Source organism: Lampetra planeri, chromosome 5 (genome assembly GCF_965212315.1).
Source record: "Lampetra planeri chromosome 5, kcLamPlan1.2.h2, whole genome shotgun sequence".
NCBI lineage: Eukaryota > Metazoa > Chordata > Hyperoartia > Petromyzontiformes > Petromyzontidae > Lampetra > Lampetra planeri.
Window position 1 is genome coordinate 14354018 of NC_136111.1, and position 17178 is coordinate 14371195.

A 17178-nucleotide genomic window follows, 5' to 3' on the forward strand; every position below is an offset into this window, starting at 1 on the left:
GTTTACAGGAGTGTCGTGATTAGTGCGCAGCGCTACGAACCCGGCGAACCAAGTTCGATTCCCGCTCAAGGCTAACACCAGTTACAATTATCTGAACCGGTCTTAGGAACTCCTCTCCTAGATCGACTCAGCCTCAAATGAGTACCTGGTGCATTGGATAAACCATTTCCAGTGGGGAAACAAAGGCAGTCGGGCGTGGTGCTGGCCATCCACCCCCTCATGTACCGTGTCAGCCTACATAGGTGCTCACTAACAGCACTTGACCCAACAATCTGTTAAAGCTATATGGGGGATTATTGTATGTTTTTGTATAGCCAGTGTGCTTATGACCAGCTCCGGATTGACAGCAGAGGTCTGACTGAATCATTCAGGCGGCAATATCCTTTCATCGGCTGCATAACACTGTATGAAAGCTATCTGGTCTGTCGCTCAACAAAACGATTCAGGTTTTCTCGGCCAGAGTCATGCCCTCCCTTCTTTACATTTGCGAAACGTGGACCCCTCTAATGGAACATCTGCGCCAGTTAGAAACATTCAGACTGGCCTGCCTACGATCCATCCTGGGTTTAACCAGGCTGGATTGTGTGCGCTCACAAATCCTTAAAAGATCTAGACACATTCCTATCAGTAAGTTCCTCTGGCGAGCAAGGCTGTATTGGTTGGGTCATGTAGCCTGCATGACGAGCTACTGCATGCCCAAGCAGCTTCTGTTTGGCCAGATAGAGGGGGATAAATGGATGTGGCGCAGGCTGGAGAAGAGATGGACTGATGCGGTATGGGAGGATATGGAACTGAGTAGACTTGCCGAAGACTGGTACTAGTGGTGCCAATATAAGCGTCTATGGAGGAGGTTCATGAAGGACACTGCTCCAGTTGGAGGCAGTCGCCCTCCAACAACAACGGAGGGTAGAGGAGCGAAATTCATAACAACGAGTGGAGTGCAGGGGGGCTAAAATGCAGCATTTTAGCACAGGACAGGGCACAGGTGGTGCATTTGCCAGTCATCGCAGTCAGTCAATCCATAGCACCTGGGTCTGTCCCGTGACCTCCTGTCAGCGAGCCTTCAATACTTCACGTGGCCTCGGAGTGCACCTGGCCTGGTACAAGTGCTGCGGTGACGTCACCGCCACTTAGTGGCGAATGTTGTTGTACACCCCTTAGATAATGTGTGTGTGTGCGTGCCTCACCAAATTGGCGATGATGTAGTGAAATCCCTTTACGTGGTTTCCCACATTCACCACCTGCACCCACACAAACACCCATCATCCATAATACAGGTTTTTTGGGTTAGATCGCGTAATTATATAAATGTGTCGTTAAACCTGCCACCACCCGACACAGCCAATTAGTAAGGTTTGCCACGTAAACAGAACATTCCAATTTGTTACTCGTACAGCATACCAGTGAGTTAGAGAGCCAAGTCACAACATTTACAATCGGAGTACGACGTTTCGCCAGTAATTACAACTAACTTCATCAGGTGACAGACAGATTTGTGGAGAAGTCCACCTGTTTCGTTCCTTAAAAACACCCATCAGCCAGACTCCATCCACTGCTACACAGCAGCCTCACCACCATTCCTTTCAAAGAATTCTCACCTGGTGTAACCAACATCTCTATAGAGCCATCAAACTGCAAGGGAGACCTTGGAACCAAACAGTAGATGCAGAATTTTAAATGTTAATTCTTAGAGCTGGAAGGTAGGGAATACAAAGGTCGACCATGCCATGGTTCAAAGACCACTCTTAATGAACTGCATTCCATCAAATCTTGGAAGCTAAGCAGGTCAGAACCTGGTTAGTACTTTGGTAGGAAACTGCTTCGAAATTTCAGACATTGCAGAGTTGGGCTGCGAAGCAGCCAGGAGATGAATCCAATACAGGAATGGATTCTTGAATCCATTTATATGGAACGCTTGATGTTACATCTTGAATGTTTGAATTTAACCAGACAATTTGGCCTCCTCCCAGATATAAACAACACACTAAAAACATTGGCCAAACATTCCAATGCAGAACCCTCCTGAAACAAATATTGAGACCCACTGAGGCTTTCCTGGATATACAAAGCGCATTATTGTGATTACTGCACCGCTACGTCCGGAACAAAATCGCAGCAGCCTGAAAGTTTCACGACCGTTGTCTCCAATCGCTGAATCACAAGCATGCGCTTCACCCATCAACGGGACTGCTCATGGAGGGGGAGGCTGGGGGACCTGCGATAGTGTCGACACCACCCTGTGGGCCTCGCAGTCCAGCACGATGTTACGTTCCCCGCGCACGGCCAGATCACGCAGGAGCTGCCGCAGAGCCTCGTCACCCAGGCCCTCAATGGACAGAGCCATCATAGCCCAGCCCCGGCGCGTTGCCTCCTGCACCACAGACTGCAGCAGCCACAGGCCTGTACACAAGCACATACACAAACATCGTACACACACACACACACTGGTAATGCGTATGACCACATCACCTTGAATGCGCCTGGTATACCACATTTCTGGGAGGCTCAACCAGGACATATAGTGTATTTACCGCTTCTCCGAGTCCACTCAATCACTAGCCACATCCATACACAGAGAGTGATTTGACCCTTGCTGATGTTGAGCTCACCATCCTTTCCCTGTATCATTGTGAGTTATCCATGATGCCGGAAAATGTGTAAATCGAGACAAAATCATGATTTTCACACAAAACACTGGGACACCAGGACAGTGTTTCTGTGTGAGTGTGTACACTCACCAAGACCTGTGTTGTACAGGTACACGTGTGAGTGTCTACGTGCGTGAGTGTGTACGGGCGTGAGTATGCGAGTGTGTAGGGCAGTGGAAGAGTAGCGGGTTAGCGCGATGCACTAAGAACTCGGCGACCCAAGTTAGATTCCCGTGGTGAACATCTGAACAAGTCGACTCGGCCTCAAAGGAGTACCTGGTTATACACCGCCTCGTGTGCCATGCTGGCCTTCATGGGTCCTCACTAACAGAACTTGCCCCAACAGTCTGTTAAGGCAATACGGGGGATCTTTGTCCTTGTTTTGAGTGTACGCTCACCCCGGTCCGTGTCGTACAAGTACACGAACTTGCCCCACGCGTATCTGTCGATAAGGTGCAGGAGTGGCCACCCAAGCGGCGGCTGCAGCTCAATCAGGAACGGGGATGGAGGCTCCTGCAGACAACATAACTCATTCACTACTCAAGCAGTCAATACTCAAGCAGTCAATACTCATTCCTAACCCCTTTATAACCTACTCACTACTCAAATTATTCACTCACTACTCAGCCACTACTCAACCATTATTCATACGCTATTCCTTTACCATTCTTATTAATTTTTGTATATTAATTTACTACATTTACGACTTATTCATTACTCATTCACAACACGTACATTTAATTCTCATTCACTACTCATCCACTCGAGTATTCACTCATGGTTCGCTCACTCATTCACTACCCGTGAACTCGTGCACTCGAAATGTATTACTCATTCATTCAATTCCCATCCGCTATGTTTACCACTCATGCGCTCACTGATTCAATACGCATGAATTCACTATTCATTCTCTCAATAACTCATTCTTCACGTGTTCATTAATTACTCTTTCACAAATCACTCGCATATTACTCATTTCTGACCCATTCACAAGTTACTAATTTTGCACTCATTCAGCAGTCATTTAACATCCACTCATTAATTATTAAATTATCATCTACTCATTGAGCCACCAACCGTCGGTCTCATTCATTTCTCATCCACTCACCAATCAACCTCTAAATTCACTCAGAATCGTTTTCTCATTCAGCATCCACTCGTGACTTATTCATTCTAAACTAATTCAACATTAATCTTTCATCATTACTCACTCACCAATCACTCCTTACTCTGGCATTAATCATTCATCAGTTAAATTCAGCATTCATTATTTAGCGTTTTCTATTTGAACTGTTCGGTGTGGAACGATGCAGGGATTCACTCATTAATATTTATATTTAAGCATGGAATTGCATGTGCAAGAATGAAAATAATCAGCGTCTTTGTGGGAAATATAACAAAATAAATAAACAGGCATACACCTCCTGCATATATTTCAGATAAAATATAAAAGTTTTTATTTTAGTTTTTTACATAACCCATCAGCGGCACAGCATTCTGGGAGTGCATAATTTCAGCAGCATTGATTCAACACAAGCAAATTCTGGACCGGAGTCAGCATACAGGTGTCTCATCAGCAGTCCGGCTTGCTTGATCCAATGTTGGTGAACTGCTGAATGTTACAAGCCTCAAAGCTAATGGGTTGTGTAAAATACACTTGGTTTTTTATGCGGAGAGGTGGCTACATAAAAGACATTGCTTATTTTGTGTATTATTAGTGTGCATTTTATTTGTATCTCTTATGCACCGAGTATAATCCCTGCAGCCACTAGACACAATACTTTAACGTTGTTAAAAATATAAATTCTTGAATCACGACGATGGATTATGAGAATGCATTTCATCTCTATAGTTGGAGGGGATCATTTCACTCCCGCTCATCATCCACTCCGTCTAATCATTCATTAATCAACATTATTCATGAATCATTCATCTGCTCATTTATTCAAGATCATGTTTAAATATGAATTATTATTATTTGATCCAATTACGTTTACTAACTGCTTATCATTAATAAATTCAAACGTCATTAATTATTCCACATCAACCTTTAACTCCATATAATTTCACTCGTCATTCTCTCAATCATTCTTCGTGCAATCAACAGCCATCCAGGGGGGAGACATCGTGACGGGGGAGACGGACAGCAGGACGGGGGAGACAGATAAAGGGACAGGGAGACAGGCACAGACCTGTGGAGCACTGGGCGTCACCATGGAGACGTGCAGGGCGGCGCAAAACGACGTGAGGGAGCTGGCGGAACGGCGGTCGAGCACAGAAAACATGGCGAAGACACCGCGAGAAAACTGCGAACAAACTACACACACACCATCACCACCGTCACCACCGTCACCACGTATGTGTAATTACGCGGGCGTGCGTGCGTATCCCAGGAGTGCATGCCGTACAGGCTTTGGTGAAGGTGAAGCTGTTGGGCAAGTCGATGGTATCCGTGTACACCGTGAGTCCGAAAGGAACATCGGACTCATTCAAGTTCGAGTTGTGCTGAAGAATCCCGAACCGGAACGCGCTGTGCTCCTGGTCCGATTGCCGCGTGAACAGCCCACCTAAGGGTACAAAGACAAATGATTGCAAACGTCGCTCCCCAGCCGTCCACTGTTTCTACAGGACAGCTGCCCAGCATAATGTTATAGGAGCCTCCTCCAAGAGGCCCATCTAACACCTCTGGGACCAATCACTGGCAAGCCCACTCAGCTTCAGGTTCTTTTGTACCACATTAGCCCATCAATTATTTTTATCCCCCTCCCCTTATCCAGCCAAACATAAGCAGGCAAGTTGCTTGACCACTACATGGCTGGGCTTGTGGATTATATGATCCAGCTAATGCATCCTTGATGGGATCATGTCCAGATCATTCAAGGATTTATGAACTCTTCATACAGTCTTGTCTGGTTAAACTTGTTGTCGATCATTTTACGCTCGCCAGCTGGAATTTTTAAGCCAGTTCAAGAATTCCACATCTCATAGGTATGAAGAGAGCACATTTTTCTGGCTGAGAACACCTGGAGCTTCATGTTGAGCTACAGGCCACGCAATTTCCACAGTAATACGCAACGATTGAAAAGATAACACCCCTTGACTGATTGGAAACAAAACCTCTGCTACCAAACCAGAACTGGCCATGAAAATATTGTTCGAGTATAAGAGCTCTTACACCCTGTCTATCATCACCACATTATTATTAATGGAGTACTGTACTGACGTTGAATTCCTTTCTCACCGTACGAAGTCAACTATGTTAATTGGAGGTACGGCGGGAGGACAACATACTAAACACAAGAAGCAGTTCTAAAGAAATTAGTTTTCAATCTAGCTTTAAAAGGACATACCTCCAGTGTTCAGTGGGGTAAAGTGGTTGATGACACAAAGTAACCATGCAGTTGTTTTGGTTTGGTGGGACTGATAATAATGCCCCAGCTCTTCGTGGAAAACTTCAGATTCAACAGTGTCATATACCGGGAAATTAAATTCACTGTGAGAATCTGTAGTAAGGCAGAGAAGCTTATTTTTGTATTGGTGACAAATTTACTACTATAATGAGCCAAGAATGTCTGTCCCGCACGTGACGTCACTCCACGTCGACCAGCCCCCCTCATTAATAATAATTAGCGGGTGACGTCAATCCACATGGACCCGCCCCTCATTAATAATCATGAGCAGGTGACGTCCTCCACATGGACCCGCCCCTCTCAGTTGGTATGCCAAAACGTGAGAAAATGTACACTAATGCCCCTGCAACTTCTGTTTTAATGGTTGTGAGTGGCGCTGCCTTGGGATACCATGTGGCATAATCCACCAGAGTTAATATGTATCCGTATTCCCTTGTAGATACTCGTAATGAACCAATTAAATCTACTGCAACACTTTGAAGAGTTGCGTCTACAAAAGACATTTGTCCCAATGGGATATTCAGTTCCCACCCCTTTGCAATTGTCTATTGACATGTTGCAGGATTGATAAAATATGCACACATTCCAATTCACACCTGGCCAATAAAACTGAGATGACACTTTTCTAAGCGTCCGCTTAATTCCCAAATGTCCTCCCATCAATGAACCATGTGCAAGCTGCAACACTTTATTTTGCATGGTCCGAGGCAGAATTAACTGCTTGAATTTTCTACCTTTATCAATCTTTGGAAATTGAATTGAAATTCCCGATAAATTAATCTTCTCCACAATCATTTTTCCCTCGTGTACTTTTTAATCAGTGGCATATTTTTCTGCACAGATCTTTCAAACTTGGGTCCTATTGTTGTGCCTCTTTCAGTTCAGCACCACTTATTCCTTGAATTGGTACGCATTTATTTTAATTGGATTAATTGCTTCTTTACCACAGATTTCTGCTGCTCGTGGTCACCGCATTGGCTACCTCATATCTTTGTCACCCATTTTCCTCTGCGGGTATATAAACTTTTTTTGCTCTGGTGCTTTATTGCAAGACTCCACTGTACATTCCCATCCAAGCAACAGTTCAATTTCGATTTAAAGCTTTCGTGACTGCAGGGATTCATCTTCTTGGTTCTTTCGGTAAAGTTACGTAGAAGGGAAATAATAAAATAACAAAAATTAAACATAATAAAATAATTCTCACGACGTTTCGGCCACAACGCAACGGCTGCTTGCGTTGTGGCCGAAACGTCGTGAGAATTGTGTTTTATTATGTTTTATTTTGATTATTTTATTATTTCCCTTCTACGTGACTTTACCGAAAGAACCAAGAAGAGCAACAGTTCAGTTTGCATTCTGGGTACACATTCTCTCTGAAATCATGTAATTATAATCCTTGATTACGATATTATAGTGTTTAATGTCTTCTAGCTTGATGGCTCTTGTTATGTCGCCTACCACTATGTAGTAAAGCGAAGTGTCAATGCACATCGCATGTACCGTTCCGGTGAAGGATGGACATTATTGTTCAATTTTGACAATGGGACATTTCCGCATAGTTCCATCTATTAAGACAAACGTGCATCAATTGTGAATCACAAAGCAGTCCTCTTTTGATCACAATGTCAGTGCAGCCTGTATCTCTCATGACTCTAACACACTGTTTTCCCTTGGAACTAGTAACAAATCTTGACTTTGTGGGTACGTTTGTTACAACAGCACATATTCCAACACCTGATACTGTCGTCACCGCATCCAATTCCACTGCTGGATGTATTGCCTCTGCTGGCATTACAGGCTGACTGGCATCCTGCCTTCGCATGAGTCTCCTTTTTTAATCTAACACATTCACTCTTTTAATGTGGAGTTTCTTTGTTTAGAGTTTATTCCCAATTTTTTCTCCCCCAACAGTCTCTTCCCAGATGTCCATATCTACCACAAGCGTAACACACTACTGGTGTCTGCCTTTCTAAGGATTCCGTTGTCAATCTGTGCTTCTGGTTTAGCAATGTGCTGAGCTCTTCGTTAACTTACTGAATCAAATTGCGTCAGTCCTCTTTCTCAAATCCCTATGTGATACGTACGACCATGAGGTTCCAAGTATCGTTCAGCACAACACACCATCGCTTGCACACTTAGGGTTTTGCAAACTAAAATATATCCATACATCTAATCGGACATGCTTACAGTGCTTGCTTACGCACAAGAACATCTATTAATGTCATAATCATCTGCACATTTACAAAGTCTGATCCAGTTTGTCAGATAATTTCCCATACGCACAATGAACTGTTAAAAGTTATCTCAATTGTCAGGTCTAGCAGATCTAAATTTCTGTCTATAACCCTCTTCATTTGGCTTGACGATTTTCAACAGGGCTCTCCTGACTCTGATTGTCATCTGCCTCTGTTCCACTCATTCTGTAATACACAAGAGTGCTTTTCCTTTCAGCAAAGTGCAAAAATTTAGACCATTCCTCCAGGCCAGCAATGTACTTTTGCAGATCTTTCAAATGTGTAAAAAACAAGCCAGGTCATCTTTAACCTCATTAAAATGTGGTAATTTTCACGTGCTTGCTTTGGACCGGACTTGTGTTGTCATACCAGCCACATAATTTAATTTTCTAACATGTGTTATCTCTCCTCTCTCTTTCTGCTCACTTTCCCATTCTCTCTCTTTATCCATGCGGACTTTCTCATCCGTCTCAACGTGCAGCACGCTCCTCTCTTAAGAATGTGTTTAGCTCTGCACCCTCATAGCCCAATAGCTCACCCTCTGAGTTCCTCAATGCATGCCATGCTTCAACTGTGATCTCTATTGGCATACAATCGCCACCATGTACAGTACAGAGACCCTTGATATCGCGGGGTTATCGTTCACTGTTTTGAGACTAATCGCGGGCAACCTGTTTGTATACCAATGTAGCTCTCGCAGGGAATAGTTTTGGCCTTTCGTGGGTTAAATGTACCCGGATGTACAAACAGTCCTCAAATTACGGTACTATCACCTGACTTATGAACACCTGCACTTACGACACCAGCTTGCATGAAAAAAATATTACTTAAAACTCAAACTGGCACTTGAAAACTAAACCGCGGAACTATATTATTCAGCAGAGCGATCCTCTGCGAGATGTAATGAGTCAGCCTCACACTGGGAGTGTTTGTGTGTGAACTTTATGGCGAGACCCCGGGGTCCCATAAGCCCCCGGCTCTCGCATAAACTGCGTTGCGACGTCATTTTATGTCTGTTGAAGGCGAACGACACGGCAATCTGTTCCTCTCGACGAGCTCTACACGATGCGCTAATCAAAGTTGTGTTTATTCTGCGCATTCGTCCTCGCTGCTACGCTTGGACATGACATAACAGAATGATCCGCGCCAGGTGAGTCGCGGCGTGAATGTGCGCGGTGGGACGGAGTCGCCAAAAATAAATACATTTATTACGATCTTGACTTCCGTTTATTCTGGACCCCGGGGTCCCGCCATAAGGTTCATATGGGGGATCGTTGGAGTATGTCTGTGTATGCGCACATGCCCTGTGTGTATGTGTGTCTGTGTGTGTGTCTGTCTATGTGTTTCTCTCTGTGTGTATGACCAATTGTGGTGACTCATTACGCCCCTTCCAAACATCAAGCCAGCATCAGGACTCAAGGTAAGTGAAAATAAGTGATTTATTTTCTATATGCTACTTCATTGTTTTATTTACTATACAGTCTTTCTTACGGTGTTAGATAAAAATATACAATATTTCTTCTTATTTACGAGTTTAACAATTCTTCCTTTTTGTTGACCCGTTACACATTTCATAACTCTGACCTAAGGGACATTTAAACACAGTACATTGTTGTGTTCTGACTTACAAACCGGTTCACTTACGAACGGGTTTTAGGAACGAATTGTGTTCGTAAGTCAAAGACTACCGGCACCATCATTGGCTGACACGTGGGTGGGGCATGACGGGCAAGGGGCGCGAGGCAGTCAGTTGCGCCTCTAGCTTTGGTGTGCAAGCATCTCGTAGACAAAAACAAAGCTCCCCCATATAGCCTTCACAGAGACTGTTGGGGCAAGTGTTGTTAGTGAGCACCTATGAAGGCCGGCACGGCACACGAGGGGGTGGGTGGCTAGCACCACGTCTGGCCGCCTTTGTCTCCCCAGTGGCGATGATTACACATCGCACCAGGTACTTATTTAAGGGTGAGTCGACTTAGGGGAGGTCCCATGACCGGTTTAGATCATCGTTACTGTTGGCCATGATTGGGAATCGAACTTGGGTCGCTGGGTTCGTAGCGCGGTGCGCTAATCACTAGACCACCGCTCCCTCCAAGGATCTCCCAGACAAAGACCCACCCATATAACCTTAACAGACTGTTGGGGGGGGTAGGTGGCAAGCACCACGCCTGACCGCCTTTGTCTCCCCAGTAGCCATGATTACACATCGCACCAGGTACTCATTTGAGGCTTAGTTAACCTAGGGGAGCCCCAGGACCGATTCAGATAATAGTCACTGGTATTGAGCATGAGCGGGAATCGAATTCTGGTTGCCGGGTTCCTAAGACAGCGTGCTAACCTTATAATGGGTAAGGACGGTATTCAGTATTTATACTATTTGTCTAGGAATGTTTTTTTTCATAGAGTTTTTCCATGTTTATTTCAATAATTATTTGTTAGATTATTTTACATACAGTACAGTACTTATTTCAATTATAATGTCAAATTTTTGGTTGACGTGTACCTAACCCCATTATTTAGGTAAGGCTTAGGTATTGAATATTGCGGTTTTGGTTTTCGCAGCACTCTCCAAAAACGCAACTCCCGCGATGCAGGCATGTCTCGCTTAACGAGAGAGATACATTCCACGAAAAGTGTGCAGCGTCCTGGGGTTAGTGAACACTGTCCCGCAGCTGCAGCAGACAACATATTGACGTATTGGCGGTAGAAAAGTGCAGCATAACACACCGGTCCTCATACAAACAATCGAAAGTATAAATTTTAATCGGTCAAATCTGTGTATCAATCTTTAATTGACCCTGTCGCCAAGTTTGACATGATTCGAAGGTCTATTCAGTCTACTCAGACTTGCTAAAAAGGTCGATATTGACCATTGATTTGAGTCCGTTAAATCGAGGAACCGTCTGACCAAGTCTCGGGCACGAGTCAAATATGCCTTAGGAAGACGGAGCCAATCGTCATCAGGCTGGGTGCTATCTGGCAACAGACTGCGTAGCTTCGTGTTCAGCTGCTCGCAACATTTGTCATCCGACTGTCTCGACATCGCGAGAATTGATTTTTACGCAACCAGTAAGATTTTCTGACCAGAGTTGCGAATTGCGGTAAAATAAAAATTTTCGCTAAAATGTGTTTTTATACTGCACCGCCAATACGTTCACATGCGCGTGTGAACGTATTGGCGAATGGTAGCAGAGTGGCTTTGCACAAGAAAATTGGGGGGAAAAAACCGTTTTGATACAAAGGGTAATGACTGACAACCTGTGTACCAACTGGCCGAGCATGAGTTTGTGATTGTATTTGTGTGCAATCGCGTCGGGGTGTTTAGGTGGAGCAGGGTGTTCCTTTCTATCTGTAATATCCCGGGGGGAGCTCTATTAAAGGTTAACTCAGACCCCCAACCCGTCTCAGCGCCTAATCTCGAAAGGCAGTTCTCACCCATGGTGCATACATACCCTAAGACGTCCTGTTTTAAAAATGTTCATACATGAACGGAGGGCAAGAGTCTGGAGGACCCCACATGGGCAATGAGTTCTCATAGATGAGCCTCCCATGACACTCAGTAAGTGAAAATTCGTTAAATGACCATGGTTTCCCCATTGATTTCCATGTAAAGAGCGGAGCTGTGTTTCAGTCCCAAAAGTTTCACTCTTGAAAATATTTTTTAACATAAGAAATTAAAAAAATTAAAAAATCTATGTTGAACGTCTTTCTCACCATACGTAGCCAACCGTGCTAACCGCAGTGTGCGAATAAACATCAAATGTAACACTTACCACACGTGAAGAACCAGTGTTTGCAGGTTCCTGACCTCAGCGTCTGCAATTAATTAGCGCCACCACCATTGTTTAACACGTTGGATCCCCCTCAAGAGCCCTCACTCGTGTCACATGTGGGGAAATTAAGTTCACTGAGAGCCTCTGTAGTAAGGAAGAGTAGATAGTAATAGGTTTTTACCCTTTCAACTGGTACAAAAACTGACACCTTTATACAAGGCATCATGTTTGCAATAACCACAACACAAGCAGTCAAAATGCAAACAAAAAGAAACAACTCTGATGATGATAATGATATGCACTGTCCTGGAAGTTGATTGGTCCACACCCGAGACAGCTTTTCTTAGAGCCTAGTCTCCATTGGTGTTGGACCAGATGACGCCAAAAGGCTCTAAGAAAAGCTGTCTCGGGTGTGTCTCTCGCTGTAGACAACAGCCTAACCCTTCTTCTTGGTTCTTTCGGTAAAGTCACGTAGAAGGGAAGTAATAAAATAATAAAAATAAAACATAATAAAATAATTCTCACGACGTTTCGGCCACAACGCAAGCAGCCATCCTCAGGTGAAGACCAGGTCTGTCGGGGAGACGATGAATCCCTGCAGTCATGAAAGCTTTAAATCGAAGCCTAACCCTTGCTTGATATTGTGTTTAACAACCACGCGATTACAATGCCTTGGTAGTTGCAACACTGTCACCAGGCAGGTTGTTCCACCTCGTTCCGCACCGGACGATCAGTTGCCACCGCCACAGAACAGGCTGATGAAAATATCAACTCTTTCACTAAACGTCCCTGATATGTCAGTGTTAATATTTTAATTGATTTAGGCTATTAACACTGAGGTAAATAACAATGTCTGTTTCCAATAGAACAATAACTTTACATCTCTGTTTCTAGGAATTTATAATCTTTTTACAGCAGAAAGTTAACAAAAAATTGAGTCACATTCTGCCCTGTTCAAATGTTGAGGTCCCAGCCACGAAGATGTCTCCTCTGGCAATGCTGCTGTTCTGCTGGGAAGCATCAGCACCAGTGCTACGGATATCAACGATGGTCCCTGTATATTCGGTACGGTGCACCAGTATGGGGCAGAAGTAGTCACTCGACTTGATGTACAATTGAACACTGCATTGTGGTGTATTATTTGAACCCTGAAGTTGACCCCGACATCCTGGCTGTCTGTGCCGTCACAAATCTCTCCCCCACCCATCGCCGCAACCTATCGGAAAGCCCTGTGAATCAAAGAAAAGTCGCCTTCCAATTCATCAGGACCTCAAGCTCATGATCCACCTGAAACCACATCCATACAAACCATGACAGATGCGGATAACTGATGGACAAATGGAAGATTAAAAACTATCCAGTGTGCGACTGTGGTCATCCAGAACAGACCATACAACAGATAACGATGCAATGCCCACAAATATAAAGGACACATAACAGCGATACACTCCGCTGCTCCCGATGCAGTTGTTTAGCTTGACCACCCGAATGTGATATTTTAGTTGTTGCTCTGCATCTACATCAGCCGTAGAAAAAATACTGTTTGTTCCTATCTCAACCTCTGTTTATATAGGTGAAGTACAGTATCTTCTTGCTTAACGTCGGGGTTGCGTTCCTGGAAAATGCGACTTTAAGTGAAGCAACGTTACGCAAAACCGCTTTTCCCATAATAAACAATGTAAATAGGGGAGGTTATGTTCCTGGCAAGTTTCCTACTACACTTAAGAACATAATAACATTTCTTGATTTATATATTTAATAGAAAAACGAATAACACTGGTGATTAACTTTTGCTATATGTAGAGAAAAGTTTAGTTTAACACTCACCAGAGTGCTATGAAGGACCATTTCCCGAAAAGTCGCTGATTATATAGTTTTCTTTTCAGACCACACACAGTGTGTATCATAATCATTGGGTTTTTACCCTTTTATCTGGCAACAAAACTGACACTTTTTTTTACAAGGAGTCATGTTTGCATAGACCACAATACCTGCAGTCATAATGCAAACAAAAAACATAACTCTGATAATGTATGCACTGTCCTTGAAGTTGATTGGTCCACACCCGAGACAGCTTTCCTTAGGCGTCATCTGTTCCAACACCATGTGAGACTAGGCTCTAAGGAAAGCTGTCTCGGGTGTGGACCAATCAACTTCAAGGACAGTGCATACATCATCAGAGTTATGCTTTTTGTTTGCATTATGACTGCAGGTATTGTGGTCTGTGCAAACATGACTCCTTGTAAAAAAGGTGTCAGTTTTGTTGCCAGATAAAAGGGTAAAAAAACAATTATAATATTTTCTCCTGGCAAAGGAGGTTCCAATGGTGTAAATGCTTACCCGAGCTCTCATACTCTGATGGTGGATTGTCTTTGAGTTGTGCGCCTTTTGGCGTCATCTGGTCCAACACCATATGAGACTAGGCTCTAAGAAAAGCTGTCTCGGGTGTGGACCAATCAATTTCAAGGACAGTGCATACATTATCAGAGTTGTGTTTTTTGTTTGCATTCTGACCGCAGGTATTGTGGTCAATGCAAACATTACTCCTTGTAAAAAAAGGTGTCAGTTTTGTTGCCAGAGAAAAGGGTAAAAAAAACAATGATCATATTTTGCTACTGGCAAAGGAGGTTCCAATGGTGTTTTTGGTGTCTTTATTTCTTCAGCACTTAAAACAAAATATAAGTCTGCAATCACACGAGAAAATATAAATGTACATCTTTATTATTACATCTTCCGTCCTCGGATGGGCAAAAGGCTCTTTACAGAATAACCACTCATAACGTGATCCACTCCTTTGCCGATGATGGCACACTTCGTGCATTATCCTTCTTTAAATTACAAGCTGAGAGTAAGACTTCGGAGCTGCCCAACATAGATTCTCCACTATCAATCACCACTTGAAGACAGTTCTTGATTGGGGTGACAAAAACCTGGTCACGTTCAACTAAAAAACCCCAGTCAACGATAATATTACATAAGATTGTCATTTACACAATTACTCTCATCATGTTTAACAATGTTTTCTTGAGCCATAATAAAACTGCTAAATATGCTTGGCACAACATTCTCATCTGAACTGTCATGGAATGGCTGTGTTACTATTGTGGCTAAGGAGACATCAAAGAAGCTTGGTTTTATTTTGCATGCCAAAGCCTGGTTAATTCCAAATAATTACTACTATACAAAGCACAAATTCGGACGAAGTTTGAATCTTGCTATCATATCCGGGGTTAAACACCCAGTCACTATGTCACTCACTGGACTTGAAAGAATTGAGAGTCAAGCAGTCAGGTTGATTGATGATCTAACTCTCACTAAGTTACTCTTGTCACTCGCTAACCGGTTGTCGGTTGCCTCCGTATCACTCTTCCATCTCTACGACCATGGTTACTGTTCCCATTAAATGTCGATTTAAAGCTTTCGTGACTGCAGGGATTCATATTCTTGGTTCTTTCGGTAAAGTCACGTTGAAGGGAAACAATAAAATATATTTTTAAATTATTTTATTGTTTTATTATTTTATAAAAAAATATATTTTTATTATTTTATTGTTTCCCTTCTACGTGACTTTACTGAAAGAACCAAGAATATGTTCCCATTAACTTCATTCATTGATAACTCCACCCACTGACTATTTTGTCTCATCCACCACACTTCTCCCTCTGCTTCTTCTCTTGCACTGACCACTTCACGTTTTGGGCTTTTTGGCCTGTGCTCAGAAATTGTGTTCAAAAAGTGTCAGGAGGTAGCCGATTTTAACCCAATTAAGCAATATATGCAAATGCCTCGAGCATCAAAGTTATGAAACGAGTTTCACCAATTTACATAACCTAATAACTAGCGGAGTAGTGGAAACAATATCTAAAGCCACAAATGGGATACACAGAACTATGTGAGTGAATTAGGGAAGGAATGACAATAATCAGAGAACCCAACACAACATGATTACAGTCATTATTGTTACATCAAGTGATGAGAGCATGAAAACAGCAAAAAGGAGTTTGGCGATTTCTAATTTATAAATTATAACCAAGCACCTGGCAAAAATCCACGTGTGCGAGGGGACAACACTCCATACAGATGGAACAGACGGAGTCCACATTTGATCTACCACCTTCTCCTGACGGGCCATGGTATGACACCTCGATGCTCATGGGAAGGGAGTTTTACGATGTGTTATTCACCAAACGTTGCTTTCAGAGTGCTGCATTACAGCCATGTGCCACGGCAACCTGGCTGTTGTTAATTATGAATTAAAGAGGTGGATGAAAGCAGGTTGGAGTGATTTAGGAAAATTGAACTCGATAATGAAAAGAAAAAAAACTTGCCTAAAGAAGGTGTCTACATCAGTGCGTATCACCTGCCAAGATTGATGAAGTTGAAACATGGTCATTGATAAAGAAAATGGCACAAAGGCTATAAATGTTCAGATATTATTGCAATTACACTGAGACAGGGAAATGTATGCATTGGAGAATATACACAGATTAGAGACATCATGTTGGATAGAACACAATGGCCGGTGGTCAACACTAACGAAGTAGTGACAGCCAAAGGTAGAAACACGTAAAAATATGTCCACTGTGTAGATGGAGCTATAAAATAAGATTGTGTGCAACTTCTGGATGGATTATTGCATTGCAGGAACTTGAGGCATATGAAAAAAAACTCACGTACATTGGTCAATAACACGGCCACAAATGGAACATATATTATAGGCTATATTTCATGCAATGACCTGTCATCATAGCACGTAACAGAGTTCACCTGAGAAATGATAGCTTAGATTAGGCCTGCCTTCATCCAGCAGTGGATAGATCATGGCTAATGATATAATTTAGGGAGGCGATAGGGAGGTGTGAAAGCGTCAATTGCATTGGACAAGATAACCTCTTGATTTTGACTTTGAGGTAGGGTTCATTATACATTGGTTGCTGGTTCCATTTGAGGTGCGTTAGGCACAGAGGTTGCGCTAAGATGAGGCAGCGGTTTTGACAGGAGCCGGATTTTGCATTGCAGCAAAAGACGTTGCGACAGAGCGATGCCAGATCTGATTCCCATCAAACACATTGCAAGGCCTCAGTGTGACTGGGGTATCGGTGACCACCACGAGGTT

General features: G+C 43.3%; 1 protein-coding gene across 1 annotated transcript in view; it reads right to left on the reverse strand.

Annotated features, from left to right (window-relative positions):
- Positions 1 to 17178, reverse strand: part of LOC144718960 (glutamate receptor 4-like) — a 77481-nt gene that overhangs the window by 41010 nt on the left and 19293 nt on the right. Inside the window, exons 2-6 of the mRNA XM_078594603.1 lie at positions 5057 to 5215; positions 4841 to 4965; positions 3047 to 3161; positions 2216 to 2400; positions 1188 to 1241 (exon numbers count right to left, since the gene is read on the reverse strand). Of these exons, the coding sequence (XP_078450729.1) occupies positions 1188 to 1241; positions 2216 to 2400; positions 3047 to 3161; positions 4841 to 4965; positions 5057 to 5215 (638 nt within the window). The remainder of the gene's footprint in view (positions 1 to 1187; positions 1242 to 2215; positions 2401 to 3046; positions 3162 to 4840; positions 4966 to 5056; positions 5216 to 17178) is intronic.